The sequence below is a fragment of the Aplidium turbinatum genome, chromosome 7 (genome assembly GCF_918807975.1).
Source record: "Aplidium turbinatum chromosome 7, kaAplTurb1.1, whole genome shotgun sequence".
Lineage (NCBI taxonomy): Eukaryota > Metazoa > Chordata > Ascidiacea > Aplousobranchia > Polyclinidae > Aplidium > Aplidium turbinatum.
This window is the reverse complement of record NC_137478.1, coordinates 4,408,467-4,425,285: the sequence shown is the minus strand read 5'-3', so window position 1 is coordinate 4,425,285 and position 16,819 is coordinate 4,408,467. Positions and strand designations below refer to the sequence as shown.

Sequence of the window (16,819 nt, the reverse complement as noted above, 5' to 3'; positions counted from 1 at the left end):
CAATTATGTTGCAAAAATTGTATTTTTTATTTTGGAATACTGACCAAGAAGGCATTCAGTCCCGCTTCAAGACTTTTGGTATCAATGGTTTTCAACCTTGCGGTGTCATCAACCACGTTCTAGTTCAAAAAGTAAGAATTTTTTTACAAAACATGTTCACAGTGTCATGACACAAATTGTTTATTGCAAGTGAATAACTTCACTTTTCTTGTTGAAAGTCACATTTTGTGAAACTGATCACGATGCATATTTTATTACGTGATGATATCATGTACAATCATATGATATCACATGATACAATCAAGTGGTTGCAAGTTTTCCAAAAACTCATCACGAAACAAAGTATCACATAAAAATATGATGTGATTTGTGATCATTTTTTGTTTTTGTTGTATCTAGGCTTACGCACTGTAGTTGAAGATACAGATCAAGCCAACGGAGAGGCAATGAAGCCAATCTTCCTGTCCACCTTCAGGCATGCCTGCCAAAGACATGCATAATTCGACAAACATTGTGGTGGCTTTCCAAGGCTAGTGACAGCAAGATGTTGATGGTGGGACGTTATGCCAATTGGCATTATATCATATATGTATAATGTATTTCTATTATAATATAAACATCTTGGGCTCAAAAAATCATTTTGTAGACTTTTGAAGGTCCAGGAGCCTTGGTGTAAGACTTCAGAATCACTTCACTTTAGTAAATATGATACAAAAGCCAATAAAATTTGAAATTCGACAAGTTTTAAAGCGACTGAACCTATATGAGGTGAAAGCAATCATTTACGTCTTCAAACAATGCCGACTATGTGACCACTCCCACTTGAACTTGATTCAAACACGTGCTCGGATTGGCTGTTCATCGATCTTGCAAGCGATGCATGTCACCAAAGAGGGAATACGTCACCACTTGAAATCGAGGTTTGGAAATGGAAGCACAGTTTTTGTGACAATGACAACTTTTCACGACAAGAATATTTTTAGTGATTGTCCTTCCATCTTCACAACGGAAATGCATGCGGGAGGTACGGGTTGCTTTTGGGGTGCAACACCTAAAAAAATAAAAAAAATAAATTATCAAACTTCGTTGAAAAGAACATTAATTGGCTTTTACGACTGGCCTGAAAATGGTAGAGCAGTAATAAGAAAGAAATTCAAACTCCTTTTTATCTAATTTTTAAATCATTGATAATTTAAATTCATTTTATAGAGCTGCCTTTACAACTTTTAAAACGCTTGACACTTGTAGAAGGAACAAGTTTATTTGTTCTTGTAAAAGTATTCAGATGGGTGGTGCTAACATAATTTTTCACTTGGTTTCAATTCAAAGTATTGAAAATCAACAAAAAAATAAAGCGAAAAAATTCCATTTGAAAAAGATCATTGATACGTTTTCAGATTTTAGTGAGAAAAAGTCTGGTTTTAGAATTGTACAAGCTATTTGATCTTTTAAAAGGTTTGCTTACTTTTTGTCGTCATGGCAGCTTCCACAGTAACGCGGTTTTACTTTCCTGAGGCTCGCACAACCGGCGTACGTCAATGTCACGCGCTTTCGCGCACGCTTTTGACGCAAACAATGGCGTCCTTTCTGCAATGAAAACAAGTCGAGTTGTAATATGCTGAGAATTTATTTAAACAGTCTTCGTTTACTTTTTTATTACTTTTGTGAAAGGGTACCAGACTGTAAAGTGTGAACTGTCAACAAGATTTGAAAGATAAACAATATACATGCATTGACTGAACTTGATTGATTGCATCAATAAATGGATGGAAAAGTAGCCAATCAAAAGGTCTTAGGTTCCATACCAGGTTGAATGCATTGCGAAATTATATTACAGCAAGGCACTTGATGATACCCTGCCAGTGTGTGTTGTACATGAATTGAGTGAGTACCGGTACTGCCTTGTTTGAGGAATCAGTGACTTGGTGGTACACGCTCGCGAATACACTTTGTGCAACATCACAAAACACTACAGGTTCCGCTTGTACCATGAGACACACGCAACTGGGAGGGTGTCACCCCATGTCGACACGGATAAGACGTACAGATGAGATACTAAGATTCAAACCAACGTGGTAATCAAATTTAAAATTAGATTCTAAACCAAACGGCAAAATCCTGCATTTTTACATTGTCTGCAGACGTTGAATTAATGTAAAAATGACGGATTTTGCTATCTGGAAAATTGTTACGTCAAAAATAACTTTTATAACAGGTAACTTGAGTGATGTCCGCGGACAGTGGAGTTAATCTTGTCACAATTTGGTGCTGGGACAACGTGACACGTAATGGACGTAATCTAAATAAAGGATCTAAGTAGCCGCTTTCTCGCGTAAGTTATGACCTTATGTCATTATGTTGATCTAAAATTTTAAGGCGAAATTATAAAATTACAGTTTAAAGTTAAGAAGACGTATAATTTTCATCACATGAGTATTTCTTGGTGACGTGTCTTCGATAGCAAACAAATCCGTTGCATTGAATGATTGCAACCAAATGTTGATTTAGTGCTATTTTGTTGAATTTCACATCATCGCGATGCGACTGAATTTGAGTGATGGTTTGGTTTGAGTGATGGCACGCTCAGGCATGTGGAGTTGTTTACCTGGGGTGACCTTGAGTAAAAGATCCATTTCAATTGTACTTTGACAAGTTTGATAAAGATCTTAACTATCCCGACATTTTCAAGTGCGCAGCTGTTGCATTTCAGACATAGTCGCATTTTAATCAGTTCAAAAGACTTTTGCAATTTTATTCATTCTTTTCGGTGCTGTGTTACTACAAGTATCAGTAAGATAACTAGCCAGCTCTTAAAATCTGTCCCTTTTACATTGATTTAACGTCTGTAGACTTTGTATCAACGTAACAAAAAAAATCCTGGCTAGGTGTACAATAGTGCCAGAAAGACAAACAGCCGGTCCACTCCCCGGTCACGTAACCCCTTGAAAGAATTCAGAAACTATAATTTGAGCAACAACGAAACTTTTATCGCAGCAGTGATGCGGATATATACGCAAATGTCTTGTTACGTGAGGTTGGATGACATGACACATTCTGAAAGCACATGGTTTTGCACAAAGCGCTCAAGTGTTGATATTGTTTAGCTACACAGAAAGAAGTAATGTGCGTTCCAAATCACAATACGTTGTTTTTTAGCTTTTCACTATCTAGCGACGTTGAAACTAAGCAAAAAAGGTAGTTTTGGTTGGCTGAAGGCTTAAACCCTTGTTATGATAACTCTCTGAAACACGAAACCATGATGAATTTAGCAGCTGCAGTTGAAAAGCTTCATGCAAACGGGTGCAACCTAGTTCGTACCCTGAACACTTCGGACCCTCAGTTCGTACCCTGAAAAGATCGAGAGAAAAAATTAAAAAAAGCCGAAGTCGCTGATCGCAGTTTAATAGCACAAAGCCGAAGTCGCTGATCGGAGTTTCCACTCCACAAACAAACTCGAGGGTTAGGGTTAACGGAAAACGCAGTTAGCGGAAACTGCGGAAAAAATATTTGCAGAAACTGCGATCAGCGAGAGTTAGAGAGCAGATTACTCGATGGTTAGAATTAGGGTTAGGGTAAGCCGAAACTGCAGTTAGCAAAAACTGCGAAAAAATGTTTGCGGAAACTGCGATCAGCGAGGGTTAGGGTTAGAGCATAGATTGCTCTATAGTTAGGGTAAATGTTAGCGGAAACTGCGGAAAAATATTTGGCGGAAACTTCGATCAGCGAGGGTTACAGTTAGAGCATAGATTACTCTATGGTTAGAGTTAGGGTTAGGGTAAAGGTTAGCGCAAACTGCGGTTAGCGGAAACTACGGATAAATGTTTGCGGAAACTGCGATCAGCGTGGGTTAGGGTTAGAGCATAGATTAGTCTATGGTTAGAGTTAGGGTTAGCGGAAACTGCGATCAGCGACTTCCGCTTTTTTTAATTTTTTCTCTCGATCTTTTCAGGGTACGAACTGAGGGTCCGAACTGTTCAGGGTACGAACTAGGTTGCATCCCATGCAAACCCCTTTCAAGTTTTCTCAGTTAGCAAAAAAACATTAGCCTAAAAATCGGACTCTTTGTTATGAGGTGTGGGTTCTTTTCAATACACCCACTCGATGTATAATTCCAGCGAAAAGGAATGGATTGCTTCATATGTACTGTAGGTGTGATTGTGTCTTTTAATAGGTAACAGTGAGTCCCATACTTGAGCCAAGCATTGGGGATGAGACAATAAGATTTTCAATTATACACTGCCTTCGCGATTGACGAGAGTAAGTTGGCCAGTTCCTTTCTTACAGCCTCGGCTATTACGCCAACCCAATTTATTACACCCTGGGTAGAGACGAACGGTTGCCTATACAGTATGTACAATACATGGTCTATGATAGTTGCGAGCTTTTACTATTGACTAAGCACTCTAAAAATTATTAGTATTAAAGTACCTGAAATACTTCAAGTTAGTGAGTTATAAATTATTGTGAATGTGTTTTACCTTTGGAGTGTATCGTGTGTCGTTACATCTTCTTATTTCGCAAAGACGCTGTTCTCTGACGAGATGGCACCTTCGGTTGTCGTTGGTTACCCGGTGAGACACCCCCAAGCCACAAGTCTTCGAGCAAGGGCTCCAAGGGGACGATTGGAGTTTGCAACGCTTCATGGATTCTAGAAGATTCCTCCGTTCTTGCAGATGGGCTATGATAGAAGAAGAATACAGTTAAGACAATAAATTGGAACTTTATTTGCAGTTGTGTCAACAACAACAAACGTTATATCATGGTGATCGTATTGATCATGTTTGCGTGTCCCATACTGCTTTCAGAATATTAATCAAAACAATTAAAAAGCTGTTGCATGGACAACTGGTGAGAGCTTTGGTTTAGCATCCGAAAGCGCGCTGGTTCGACACCACTCCAGAGCATGTAGCTGTATATGGTTGGCTAGACACTCAAAGGCATCCCAAAGGTGGATACGAAGATTGGCTTCCTTGTCTTCCCGTCCAGTTCGTACCACGTGCAAAACCAGCCACTTTTGGAATTAACAATACGTTTAAAGCCTGAACTTATTTTCGTCAACTAATCGATATAAAATCAGTTCCATCAAAACATCTAAACAACATGTCACTTATATTTATTCGAAACGTGTGCAACTCAAAAATAAATAAATAAATCAACAAAATGGGTCAAAAAAATGTTTGTACAAAAAATTGATTTTCAAACATATACTTAAAATTGTGCTATTGTTTGTTACATCACAGTAAACATATAGTTAAGACTTTTAACAAAATTATTTTTCCATCACTTGTGTGTTTTTTTATTCTCACAAACTTCAACTATGCAAATGTGTTTTTAAATCAATCATTTTAAATTCAAGTGATGTATCTGTCCATTGTTTTGTCTACAGTGTTTTGCCTCTGTTGAAGCGCAGTTTAATGTAAACTGGTGAAAAGTAAACGACTGCGGTAGATAAAGATCATGCAAGTAGGGTTGAAATAATAATTTAAGAGAAAATATGACACAACATGTACTTGAATGTCATTGATAGGCGAAAGAAAAACGCATGTAAACATCCAGCAAAAACTTCAACTAAAACTCGTGAACACCTTTGAAAGATTAGGATGGTCTTTAATTATCACAAGTTTGCATTAAAGTTAAACTGTTGAAGTTTTTGAAACTTTTCCTTCAACTTTGGCCCGGCCCATTGAAGACCGGGACTGGTTTTAACCTGCAGAGGAATACAGTAAATAATATGTGTCGTCGCTTACCATCAGTGTCTCCTGGGACAATATTGTTCTCTTGCCAACTGTTTTCTACATCCTGAACATCTTCCTCAGTATCAGAGGTCTGGAAACTTTGAAAATCTCTGAGTTCATCTGTGTTTTCTCCAATATCATCTTCATATATGACTCCATCGCGAATCCCGTTGGTTATTTGGGATAGGGAGGAGGATATACTTTGAATGCTGGGGTCTTCGCTTTTGTCATCTACGTATTCGTTCCAAAAGTCTTCCAGAGGAAGAGTGATAACATTCCCGGATGAAGTGTCACACACCCACTGGTCACAGCACTGGCCAGACACGCTTTGTAGACGTGGGTTCGAGCACCGGTCGGGTCGAGGGGTCCTGGTCTCATGCGGGCAGACAGGGATGCACCCCACCGCCCCATCGATGCACCAACATCTCTTCTTACAAGATGGCTCAAACATGGAACCGCTAGCAACAAAGCCATCTCCATGATGACACGAACGGCCGGAGCGAGCTATAAAAAAACAAACAAACATAAATAAAGAGGACGGTCTGAGTCTAATAAAGATGATGTTGGTTTAAGTCTTTAAGAGCTATTTTTGCAAGTTGTTATTTTTGGCTTTTCTTCAATTGAACAAAAAAGTTTTATCTTTTAAGAAGGGTGCAACTCTGGATAATAGAATGATGTTCTGATAGTCTCCAAGCTTATTTTGCTGTTCATTGTGGTCACTCCTCAGCGAGAAAAATCCATCTCGATTCAACGTCTGCGGACGTTGAACCAATGTTAAAAAAAACTGAATTTTTTGATTGGTTAAAAATATACTTTTAGATTACCCCTTTCTGTCACAAAAAGATCAACGTCCTTTCATTCAAATTTGTTTAAGCTCTGGGAGGGGCCGATTACTCATGATTAAGCATTCGGTCAACCTTACATACTTTATGGGCCATTAATTTCACCACTTGATGTATCGCTGTTTTGACAGTTCGACTTTACCATTGAAAATTGTTCAGTATGATGATTTCGCGTTGCAAATGCAAATATATTTATAAAAACCCTGTACTCTGATGATAGTGCTACGCCAATTATTGCATGAAAATAGCAGAATACCAGTTTATTTGTTCCAATCAAAACAAAGCAACTATCATTCAATAAAAGGTGTTGAGTTTTTGTTCTTAATTTATACAGACACGTATTTGAGAATAGTTAACGATTGTGTTGCATGATCTTACTCAACTAGCAAGATTCATGCCCTTTACATTGATTCAACGTCAGTTTCACTGTAAAAAGAAGAGATTTCTTCATATGGATAGTTTTTAATGACGACCGAACAGAAGGCATCCACAAAGAAGAATCAAACAAAATAAATTTGGCTTCCCAACTTCAAATATAGCCACCAAACCCATTTTTAAAAATGGAAACGCTTAAGAAACTTTTGCTTGGTGAAGTGGAACTTGTTAAATTTTCTACTTTTCTTTGAGATAATGTTCGAAATGCTATAAACAACTGCTGAGTTATGACGAAACCATAAGAGCTATATTAAGCAATAACTTTAAAATTACAGCTATCAAACCACAGTTAGAAAAGGAATTTTATACAGGTATGTGGTTGCGCAAAAACACACCACTTTAAATTGAAAGGAAGTTTGTCGAATGTTAAACTATGGCATCCGAAACTATTATTTGTATAACAATCTATCTATAGAAATCTTAATGTAGTTTAATCTGCCGTCTTAATCATACCTTTACAAACGCCCCAGTCTCCACTTTTAGCTGCGGAGAAATCACAAAAGAGATTTTTGTGTACGTCACATATCTTATCGTGATCATTGCACTCTTCGCCCGACTGACGCGCGCACACGCGGCAGCAGTGGCAACCATCGGTAACCAAACTGACACCCGGCCGGCAATCGGTGACCTCTTCCCGGCAGTCACATTCCCGAGGACACAGGCTAGCGACCTAGTGAATACAAACCACCATAATTTGAGTTCAATGGATTTGATCAAATAATAGTTTGTTCGAGCGAAGTAGAAACAAACGCTAAAAACACAAACCAATTATGATTGGTACAAGTTTTTTCTGTTGTTTTCAAAATCTTTTTTTCAATTGCACCCCAGTTTGATGCCTATGCGGCTTCAGATTATGGAATTGGTGTAATTATTATGACGTCACGCGCGTCTTAAAAGAAGGTATTGAAGATTGCAACATAATTGGCGCGGCCACGCTACTATTATGACTCATTGCCTTGCAAGTGAACATGACAGAAAAGCTATAATAAAAGAAACTTTAAAAATGTCTTCGTAATTACACGTAGCCCAGAAGAATCATCTTTTAGCCTCGTTTCAACTTCGACTGTCGTTTGAACTATTAAAGGCATTTTTTTTTTCTCAGAGGGTTAACGTAGCCTACTAAACTACTTCTTGCTTATGAGGCAGCAATTCAGGCAACATCTCCCAATTGTTGTAACTTGAGTAATGTCTTCATATCAGGGTCTAAACTAGTAAAGCAACCACAGAGCTTACTTACTTGTTGCATTGCGGCGAGAAGCACAATAAACGAACAAAAAGGATGGAATGCTGAAAACATGATCAATCAGTGATAGAAAAAGTGAAATTTGTACTAAAACCACTTCTCGTTTATATGCACTTGAATGTTGCTGGGGGAAGGAATGGGAGCAAAGTCGACAACTTCCGGACTTCTGGTTCAACGTAGAAAAGTATTTGTTTAAACTGTCGAAATTCAGATTCTCAAAAATCAGACCAATCTATTAATGTTTATTGCCTGTAAAATAAACACAAAGGTCAAAAGACTCGTCTCGAAAAAAACTATATTTCTTTCTTTCAATCCATACTTTTGCTTTGTAAATATTAGCTCTGGCACCTTTTTTATGATGATAAATTTTAAATAACGCAAGTGCACTGAGGTACGGCTTGCCTGTATTCAATAGTAAACTGTCTTCAAAACTCCAGACCCCAGTAGCTTATATATGAGTAAGCTTTGGCTTGATTGGCTGTACAGCACTGCCCAGCAAGCAAAGTTTTCATTTTTAAATAGTTTCAACGTCTAATGATGTAAAAAAGGCAGTTTCTGTTTGACTGAGTTGCTACCTAACTGATCCCCTGCGTACCTTGAAAATGGCTGACATGACGTAATGGCCAAAATCAGTCAGTGACTGCAAAGCCTTCTCTCGCTGACGTATAAATAATGTCCATTCGGATTGATCAAACTAGTCACCGGTCAAATGAAATCTAGAAGGTATTGAAAAAATGTGACGTATTTATTTGAATATCATACGCTTTACTTTGTAATAATGCCTGTCCATAATGTTTTGTAAATAATCAAATGTTTATGCCAAAAAATAATCAGCTTTTTACAGTATAGCACACAAGTTTCCAAAGCCTAGAAATCAAAAATCGTTCCCTTTCAAAAATGCGTAAGGCTATTGCAACCATGAGATAGCCATGGCTACTAATAGATGAGGCTTATATTTGAATGTGTTTAGCTTACAGTCTATAAACCAATAAAAACTCCACAACTTAAAAAAATTTATGTCTGAAATTTTATTGTTGTTTTCTCGTATCCTGTCATGCAAACTTTTCTCAGTTTTTTACTGGACATCGAAAAACGGTTGCCAGACAGCAAAATCCGTCGTTTTTACATTGATTCAACATCTGCAGACGGTGAATCAATGTATAAATGAGGGATTCTGCTGTCTGGGATTTGTTGAGCTGCCATTTGTCAACAATGAAGCTCACAGCCAACGTATATGTCTCACAGCACGACAAAAGCAAATAAAATGGACCATTTATTGTTTGTGAGTAATACATCCACTTTCTGTGTTCTTGTTTTGATGACGAAAGTAAACTTTTTTTTTATCTTTTAGCTTCTGTTCCTTTTTTTTTTGTCAACAGGTCAATGCAGTAACAATGAACAGTTCAAAGCAAGTCGGAAAACATTTATAAAACTACGAATCACGATAACGTTTTTTTGTTATTTGCAGGTTTTTGAAAGCGCTGTTTTTAACAGACTTCTTATAATTGCGACTCCACTATTTTCGTAAACTTGACAAGCACTCAAGAACGTGTCTACGCTTGTGGACGAACAATATGAGCCTATTGTACTGTTCGAGAATTTAATTATAAGGTTGCATTATACAGTTTCATATGCAATAACAGACATGGTGGTATACATGAGAAACGTCGTTGTATCCTGTTGTGATGTCAAATTAATGTAATGATACGGTTTATGTATGTTGTAGGCTAAGTCGATATAAGCCCAACCTAAACTACGGACAATTAGGCATCTAGATTTCAGGCATTTATCACCTTTTTTACATTAATTCATCGTCACAGAGCTTTGAATCAACGTACAAATGACTCAGGAATCAAACAAGCTATGGTCAGCTTTCCAAAGTCATTTCTAACTCATTGCGTAATGTAACTAACTTCCCACGTCTAAATATGAATGTGATTTTTACATTTATTCAACATAGGTTTATACTCACACAATATAACTATTTTTCTTTAGAGTTCAGACTATTTGAAATGTGCTTCAACGTCTGCTTGGGCAAGAACTGGATTAGCACATGACTAACAATAGCATAAGAACATACCACGTTTAACGAGGTACAAAAATTCTCACGGTTAAGTCATGTTTTCTGCAGATACGCTATTTGGGTTGTCTGCTCTTTAGGGTATCTTAAAAGTTAATCTTTAAGGCGTAGAGATGTCTCAAAATCCTGATACATACATTATGATGGCTACTGTTCTTTATTAGTCTTTTAGCGCAGCTCAAAAACATCACCAAACTGGTACAACTTCCATGATATATCTGCGGCTTTAGACACTGCAGAAATTTTCTATTGAGACACCCTTTGCGGTTACTGGTACTCTACCAATGCAGTTATTTCGCTTAAAACCTATGAGACCGTAGAAACGGTAGACAATACAATAATAGCCTGTCAACAGCAGCCTATTATACTTTCGTTTAATGATATTTTGCGCTGAAATGTAAGATATATTTTGTTTCAATAAATTTGACTTTTAAAGTTGCAACGAAAGTAGACGAAGTTTCTTTCGTCTTGTTCTGCCCTACTCTTCGGCCATTTAGTGTGTAATCTAAAATGGTCCAAGAAGAGAGGCTCCCTTCTTTTTATAACAAATTTTGCGAAAGCTGGCCGAAAAAATGCATCATTTTTCTATTTATTTAGCAAAGGCGTGGCTATATAATAAATCATTTACGGGAGCGCAAATCGTCTTTTTTCGAAATGCGGAAAACAAGTTTTTGTAAACAAAATCGAAGATTGATCGAAAATTTCGGTTTATGTAGATGAAGATGTCTGGGCTTGAATGACTATGATTGATTTCAGAGCCAAATCCACGTTTTTGTGGCTGCACAAGTGAATTTACCAACAAACACCACACCCTTCACACCAAAAACTTAATCCTAGAATCTTCGTGGTCAATTGAAAATCGCTTTGCCGTGCTGTAGTTTTGCAAGATGCCCAGTCATCAGCCTAAATATCCTTGCTTTCTTGGAAGATGACACTTTGACAACTCACTGTAGCCTACTTGCCCAAAGAAAAATGTAATCGAGTTGCAGCAAGAATGCTTGGTAAATCTACCCACACAGCTCACGAAGATCTAGGCTACGTCTTGTTCAAAGTACTAACGAAATCCAGATGATGAAAATGTATGAAGCAGCACAGCTCTAATAATGTTGTGAGTGCGATTTTCAGCATAGACGATCATGTTTGCTTCGTTATGTGTTTTTTTCATCTCGTCATGTTTCTAATCATCTTCAGGTGACTAATTTTAACACACAAAAAATACAAAACATGTTGCGATTCGTCTGGCTGCATTTCGCTAGTTCTAAAACAAGTTTGATCGTTGCGGTACAATCAAAGGTTGTAATAAAAATGCAATTTTTTTGTTTTGTGAAATTAATTTGGTGCAACAGTGAATTGGATGGAATTCTGTGAATTATTGTGCTCGAAAAATATTTTAGCTCAAAAGTAAAAGAAAAGACTTTATTTATTGGTAAGTTCACGTAGAAGGCAAACTCAGTAACCTATTGAAACTAAAAATGAGTGAACATTCTTCGTTGAAGCTCATAACGTTCTACAAATAAACAAATGAAAACTACTTAATCATCGTAGTTTTCATTTTGAAAGTTATTGATAAGCAGCAGTGAAAACATTCTATGCAGTTATTTATGTTATAGAAGTTCTCAGCTCAAAACAAGTTTATTTAAAAAAATGTCAAGGACATTTACATTGATTAATAACCTTGAAACTTCAAGTTTTTCAAACGTACTTCACCGCATTCCTAGCATAGAACGGAAGTCTTTCGTACACTTACGTCGCTATGGCAATGTTTATTGAAAATGCTTCATACAACTTAATTAAATCTTGAAAGGGGCATACTAAGAAATGGCTTATTTTTCAGGTTAGAATGAGTTATAAAAAACGCAACTTTTTTGTATGTCAAGTATTGTGTAAATGATAAACAAAAACGTATATTATTTGATAGCTGACCGTCTTGGGGAGACATACTGTTATACATGAAAACAAATCTGAAACTTGATAAAAGATAAGAACAATATGGCAACATCCAAAAATGTATTATAGTTTGCAATAGTAACTGTTTTCGTTGCTCTGTCTTCATTTTACTTTTTTTTCTAAATCTTTACTTCAGTGCTTTGGTTTTTGAAACCACATCTACTTTTATGTTTAATAGAAAATTTTTAGTTGAAAAACCGGTAAAATTTTTAATTTATAATATAGTCAATTAAATGACATCAGAACAAAACTATTTTGACGCGAGATTTGCAATTTTAATGTCATTTTTACGTGGGTTGCTTCTTATGTTTAATCGTGGCTTACCAATTGGTAAGTTGTGTTGAAACTCCAGCGCAACTCTATTTTTATCATCAATGAGAGAACACAATGTTGTAATATGTGATGGCGATAATTATGCATTTGCGCGGTTTATCACATGGCAAAAAGTGATAAATGACTGAAACAAACACATAATTTATGCTTCATACTTGTTGATTTTTATCTGCACTTTCAAAAATTTTAAAACGTTTTTACACTACTTTTCCATCACAAAATTCAAAAAGTTTACAAAAAAAGAAAAAACACATATGTGATTTCTGAAAAGACACTTCCACTTAATCACAAACTAACATTAACTTTATAGTGTCTGCTAGATAGACTATGCTATTTCTTTCAACCTTGTACAAGTCATAGACAGACAATCGATAACAACTTAATAACATTGAATTGCATAATTAAGTACCTCTCTACCAAAGTTGTACAAGTCAATCTTTCAAAAGGGTTTATGCAAATCACTATGCTCATTTGACTACAACTACAAGCACAAACAGGCGATATTTAGAAAACAACAATAATTTTACGGACTTTAGTAGCATGAGCAACACAGTCAATATCAAAACACGCAATCTATTGGCTACTAACTAGTTGAAAACCGTTCCAGCTTTGGCTCGAATAAACTCTGCTCTTTGCTTAAATAGCGTCTAAATCTAAATCGTAAAAATGAACATGGCTAGCGTTTATCTTTCTTTCCACCATGACGTAATGTGCCTTACAATCAAGGGTGACACCCAGCTTACGTATGACGATCAATCTTTGTCATTATAAAAACATTGACTCGCCGAGCCAAGCACTATATTTAAAGATGTGTTCACTATTTTTTCTATTGTGAAATTTTATTTTTAATCCTCGATAAGTCAAACTAGAATTGATATAAATGCGAGGATATAAACTACTATATTTGGAATGGTTGAAATTAGGCTCACCATTTATTAAAAGAGAAAACAAAAATAAGCTGGGAAATTTGGAATTGGTTTTAAAACTGGTTTTATTAAAATTTTGTTAACTGATGTTCCTATCCTAGCTGGTTTACGCTTAAATTACGTTGGTTCAACGTCTGAAAACGTTAATTGTAAAAAATGACTGATTTTCTGGTGGGAAAAGTAAGAGGGTGGATAATAAGCGATCTGGAAAAATTGCAAAAAGTTCCCAGATAGTTTCTTTTATGTAGAATTTTTGAAATATTAGGCTCAATCATGAATCAATCCATGCTTTGTTGCAGTCTAATTTCCTGACTGAGGATGTATTCTCTTATTATAACTACGTGGGAGAACTTTCAAAAGATCAAACAAATGTTCGACTAAATGCCATAAAATAAAAATTTCGCAACTTCTAGAACAAGCTATCAGCGTGATATCAAAATCAAAGAGAAGTAGCTGTTTGATGCTTTGGTTGCGTCAGAAGAAACAATTTTCTTCCAATATTGTAAAAAAAAATTCCATAACAATTTATAAGTTAAGCTTAAGTTAAAAGCATAGATCAAGTGTATTGTTATCCGGATGGAAGTATAGGCTAATTGCAACAAGTCGCCTTGTGGCCTCTAAGACGCCCCTTGAGGTATCCCTTTGTGCTTTGGATTTTTTTTTAGTTGCTTGCAAATTGTAAACATTACATCACAATGGAATCATTCGCACTGTAGTTAGCCTTTGCGCGACTGTGTATGACTCAAGTGCAGTCAACACGTTAAAAGAAGAACTAAACATATCAGCTTTTCCTGATCTTTAACCGCTTCAATGATGTCAGAATCTAAAGACACCAAATTGAAAGTCAAACTTCGGATTAGCTTGTTATGCTACTTGCTTTTTCCTCGGGAACAAGGTCTTCTTTGAAACCCTTTTTATGACGTCAGTGACTAAGGATACTTTTCGAGTGGGTACAACAGAAAAGTAATTGTTTCAGGCTGACCTTTGCACAATTATTTTAGCGAGCTTAAAAAGTTAAGAACCCTCAAAACCGACAAGAACACCATGCGTTAAATGACCCAGTTAGCGTAAGCAGCAACGATGGCTTCCCATAATGCCTTTCCTGTAAGATTATCTCTTTAAATTACGTCATTGTCTGCAACACACCGTTGACTTGAGATACATATAGATCAACGGTAAAAAAGTAAGGTCTAAAAACAAAAACAAGCATCAATCTTAATTTCAAAAATCAACTCAAAAGCACCTGCGTTGTTTCTTGGTTGGTTTACTTCTCGCTTTGATTTCAAAAACGTGACTACGTGTCACTGGGTCGTTGCCTATTCATCTTCACAAAGTGCACCTTTTAGCAATCAACTGCGTCATTTCTGTTCGGAAGTGAACTGGTAGTGTGATTTGAAAATACGCAATCATGACGTTTGTATGACGTAGTGACACATATTTCCAAGAGCACAGTCAGAAGCAGTCAGGCTCTAAGTTTGTGCCATGCTGCTGTTATGTAATACAATTAAAGTATTTCGCGATTGTTTAACTCAAGAGAATTTGTAATGTAAATAAACGTTGTTTGTAACTAATGGAGCAACCTACAACGGGCAAAAGTATCTTTCAAGTTTAACCGGAAAGCCGAGAAGGGAAGAGTTACAACCTTATTGATATTAGCCTGCTATCAAATGTACCAGCATAAGGGAAACGTTACTGATATGCAAATTTGTAAAATGTGGATAGAAACAATAGAAGAGAATTTGGGAAAGATATTTTCTCGAGCTAGTTTTTCTACAAGGAAATACTTTTTTACGTTTTCATTTTCAATGTCTGCACCAAATCAGTTCAAACCAACTTCGCTCGGGAAGGATCAATATTTGAGTTGCCAGTTTAGTTATATTGGTGTAAATTTTGTTTGAAAATTCAATAAATTGGTGAAAATTTGAAATTATTCTAGATTTTGAGATTATGTTCTGTCAAAGTAGCGAAAATCACAAACGTCAGATGCGTTTGTTTCCAAGATGTAAAGTGAGACAACTTTTAACTACAATTTTGTTGGAAAGTTAAATAACATCTGGCAACACTTAGAAGTACGCAGAATTTAATTTTGCCGCCGTAAAATCAGTCCTTGTTTACATTCAATCAACGTCTGCAGAACTAATTTGTTGGCCATATTGTTTTTCAATTAAAATGTTACAAATTTTTTTAGAGGAGACATTTGTAAAACAATTTAATAAGTTTAAATAAGTAATTATAATCTAATATGATGACATCTGACATAAACTACTGTATTTAACTTGCATGTGTTTTGAAAAGAAAAGCTTGTTTATTTGGTCGATGAATTTTGACTTGCATTTGTATAACCTTTAAAAGCAACAATGGTCAAAGCATCACAAACATTATATGCTTTTGTAGCTAGCAAATCAGTGATTGTTGACGTTGACTCAACGTAAAAAAATCAGCTAATTTGCTGACTGGGTGGTTAAAGTGTCGCTGAACTCAATGTCAGCAAGGTTTTCCACAAACATTTTTAAAAAAGAAAACAAAGAAAACGGAAAGACTACACGTGTCTGATTGCTTATCTTCAGAGAGACTTTCTGGAAGCGTTTATGAGTAACAATGAGATATTGATAAGCTGACGGAAACGATTTGGTTTGCTTGATTCAAAACTCAAGAGAGCGTCAAAAACACAAAAGGAGTTTGACACATATGAAAGTGATTGAAGAAACACACTTGCAATTATGTCTGCTTGCCGGCACAAAACGTTTTCCAAAAGATAAAAAAATACGAACATCAAAGCACACTCGAACTTCCTTCTCCCAAGTGACTTTAATTGGCCGGCTGGCTTTGTCACCAGATGCCGCACATTTACAATAAGTATAACGCAAAAAACCTGTCAGACGAATTGAAAGAGTGAGATAAAACGAAGCCTTGTTTTTGCAAACACGTCTATCTCAGCTGTCGTGTAGTAGATTAATGCTCTTCAACTTCCTTCCAATCCATACAACATTTTTGTGATGTTCCAAGAGATTTGTTTACTTCACAATAGAAATCTTTAATTGTGCTAAAAATAATTATAAAACAACTAGATCTACGTGGGTTGGTAAAGGTGTTTGTATTTGTCTTTTTGGACCCAAGAAATTACCATACTAAAGTGAGAAAAACGTAGAAAAAATGGATTTCTGGCAATAGTTTTTGCATGGACTACGTTGGATCGCAGCAGTTTGTTGAGCTTTTGGGCCAGAAGTCTACCCTTTAACGACCAGGAGGGCAACTTAACTATAACTTGTTAACTCTTT

The 16,819-nt window shown here is 36.3% G+C and overlaps 1 protein-coding gene across 1 annotated transcript; it reads right to left on the bottom strand.

The window, feature by feature from the left end:
* Positions 1 to 29: 29 nt before the first annotated feature.
* On the bottom strand, positions 30 to 8,344 carry LOC145774136 (CCN family member 1-like). Its single transcript, XM_082585298.1, has 6 exons — positions 8,250 to 8,344; positions 7,466 to 7,682; positions 5,748 to 6,239; positions 4,479 to 4,678; positions 1,466 to 1,587; positions 30 to 1,051 (listed from the first exon to the last, which is right to left on the bottom strand). Exons 1-6 carry the CDS (start codon positions 8,307 to 8,309, stop codon positions 859 to 861), a joined length of 1,284 nt encoding a protein of 427 aa, XP_082441424.1. The 5' UTR covers positions 8,310 to 8,344; the 3' UTR covers positions 30 to 858.
* Positions 8,345 to 16,819: the final 8,475 nt, after the last annotated feature.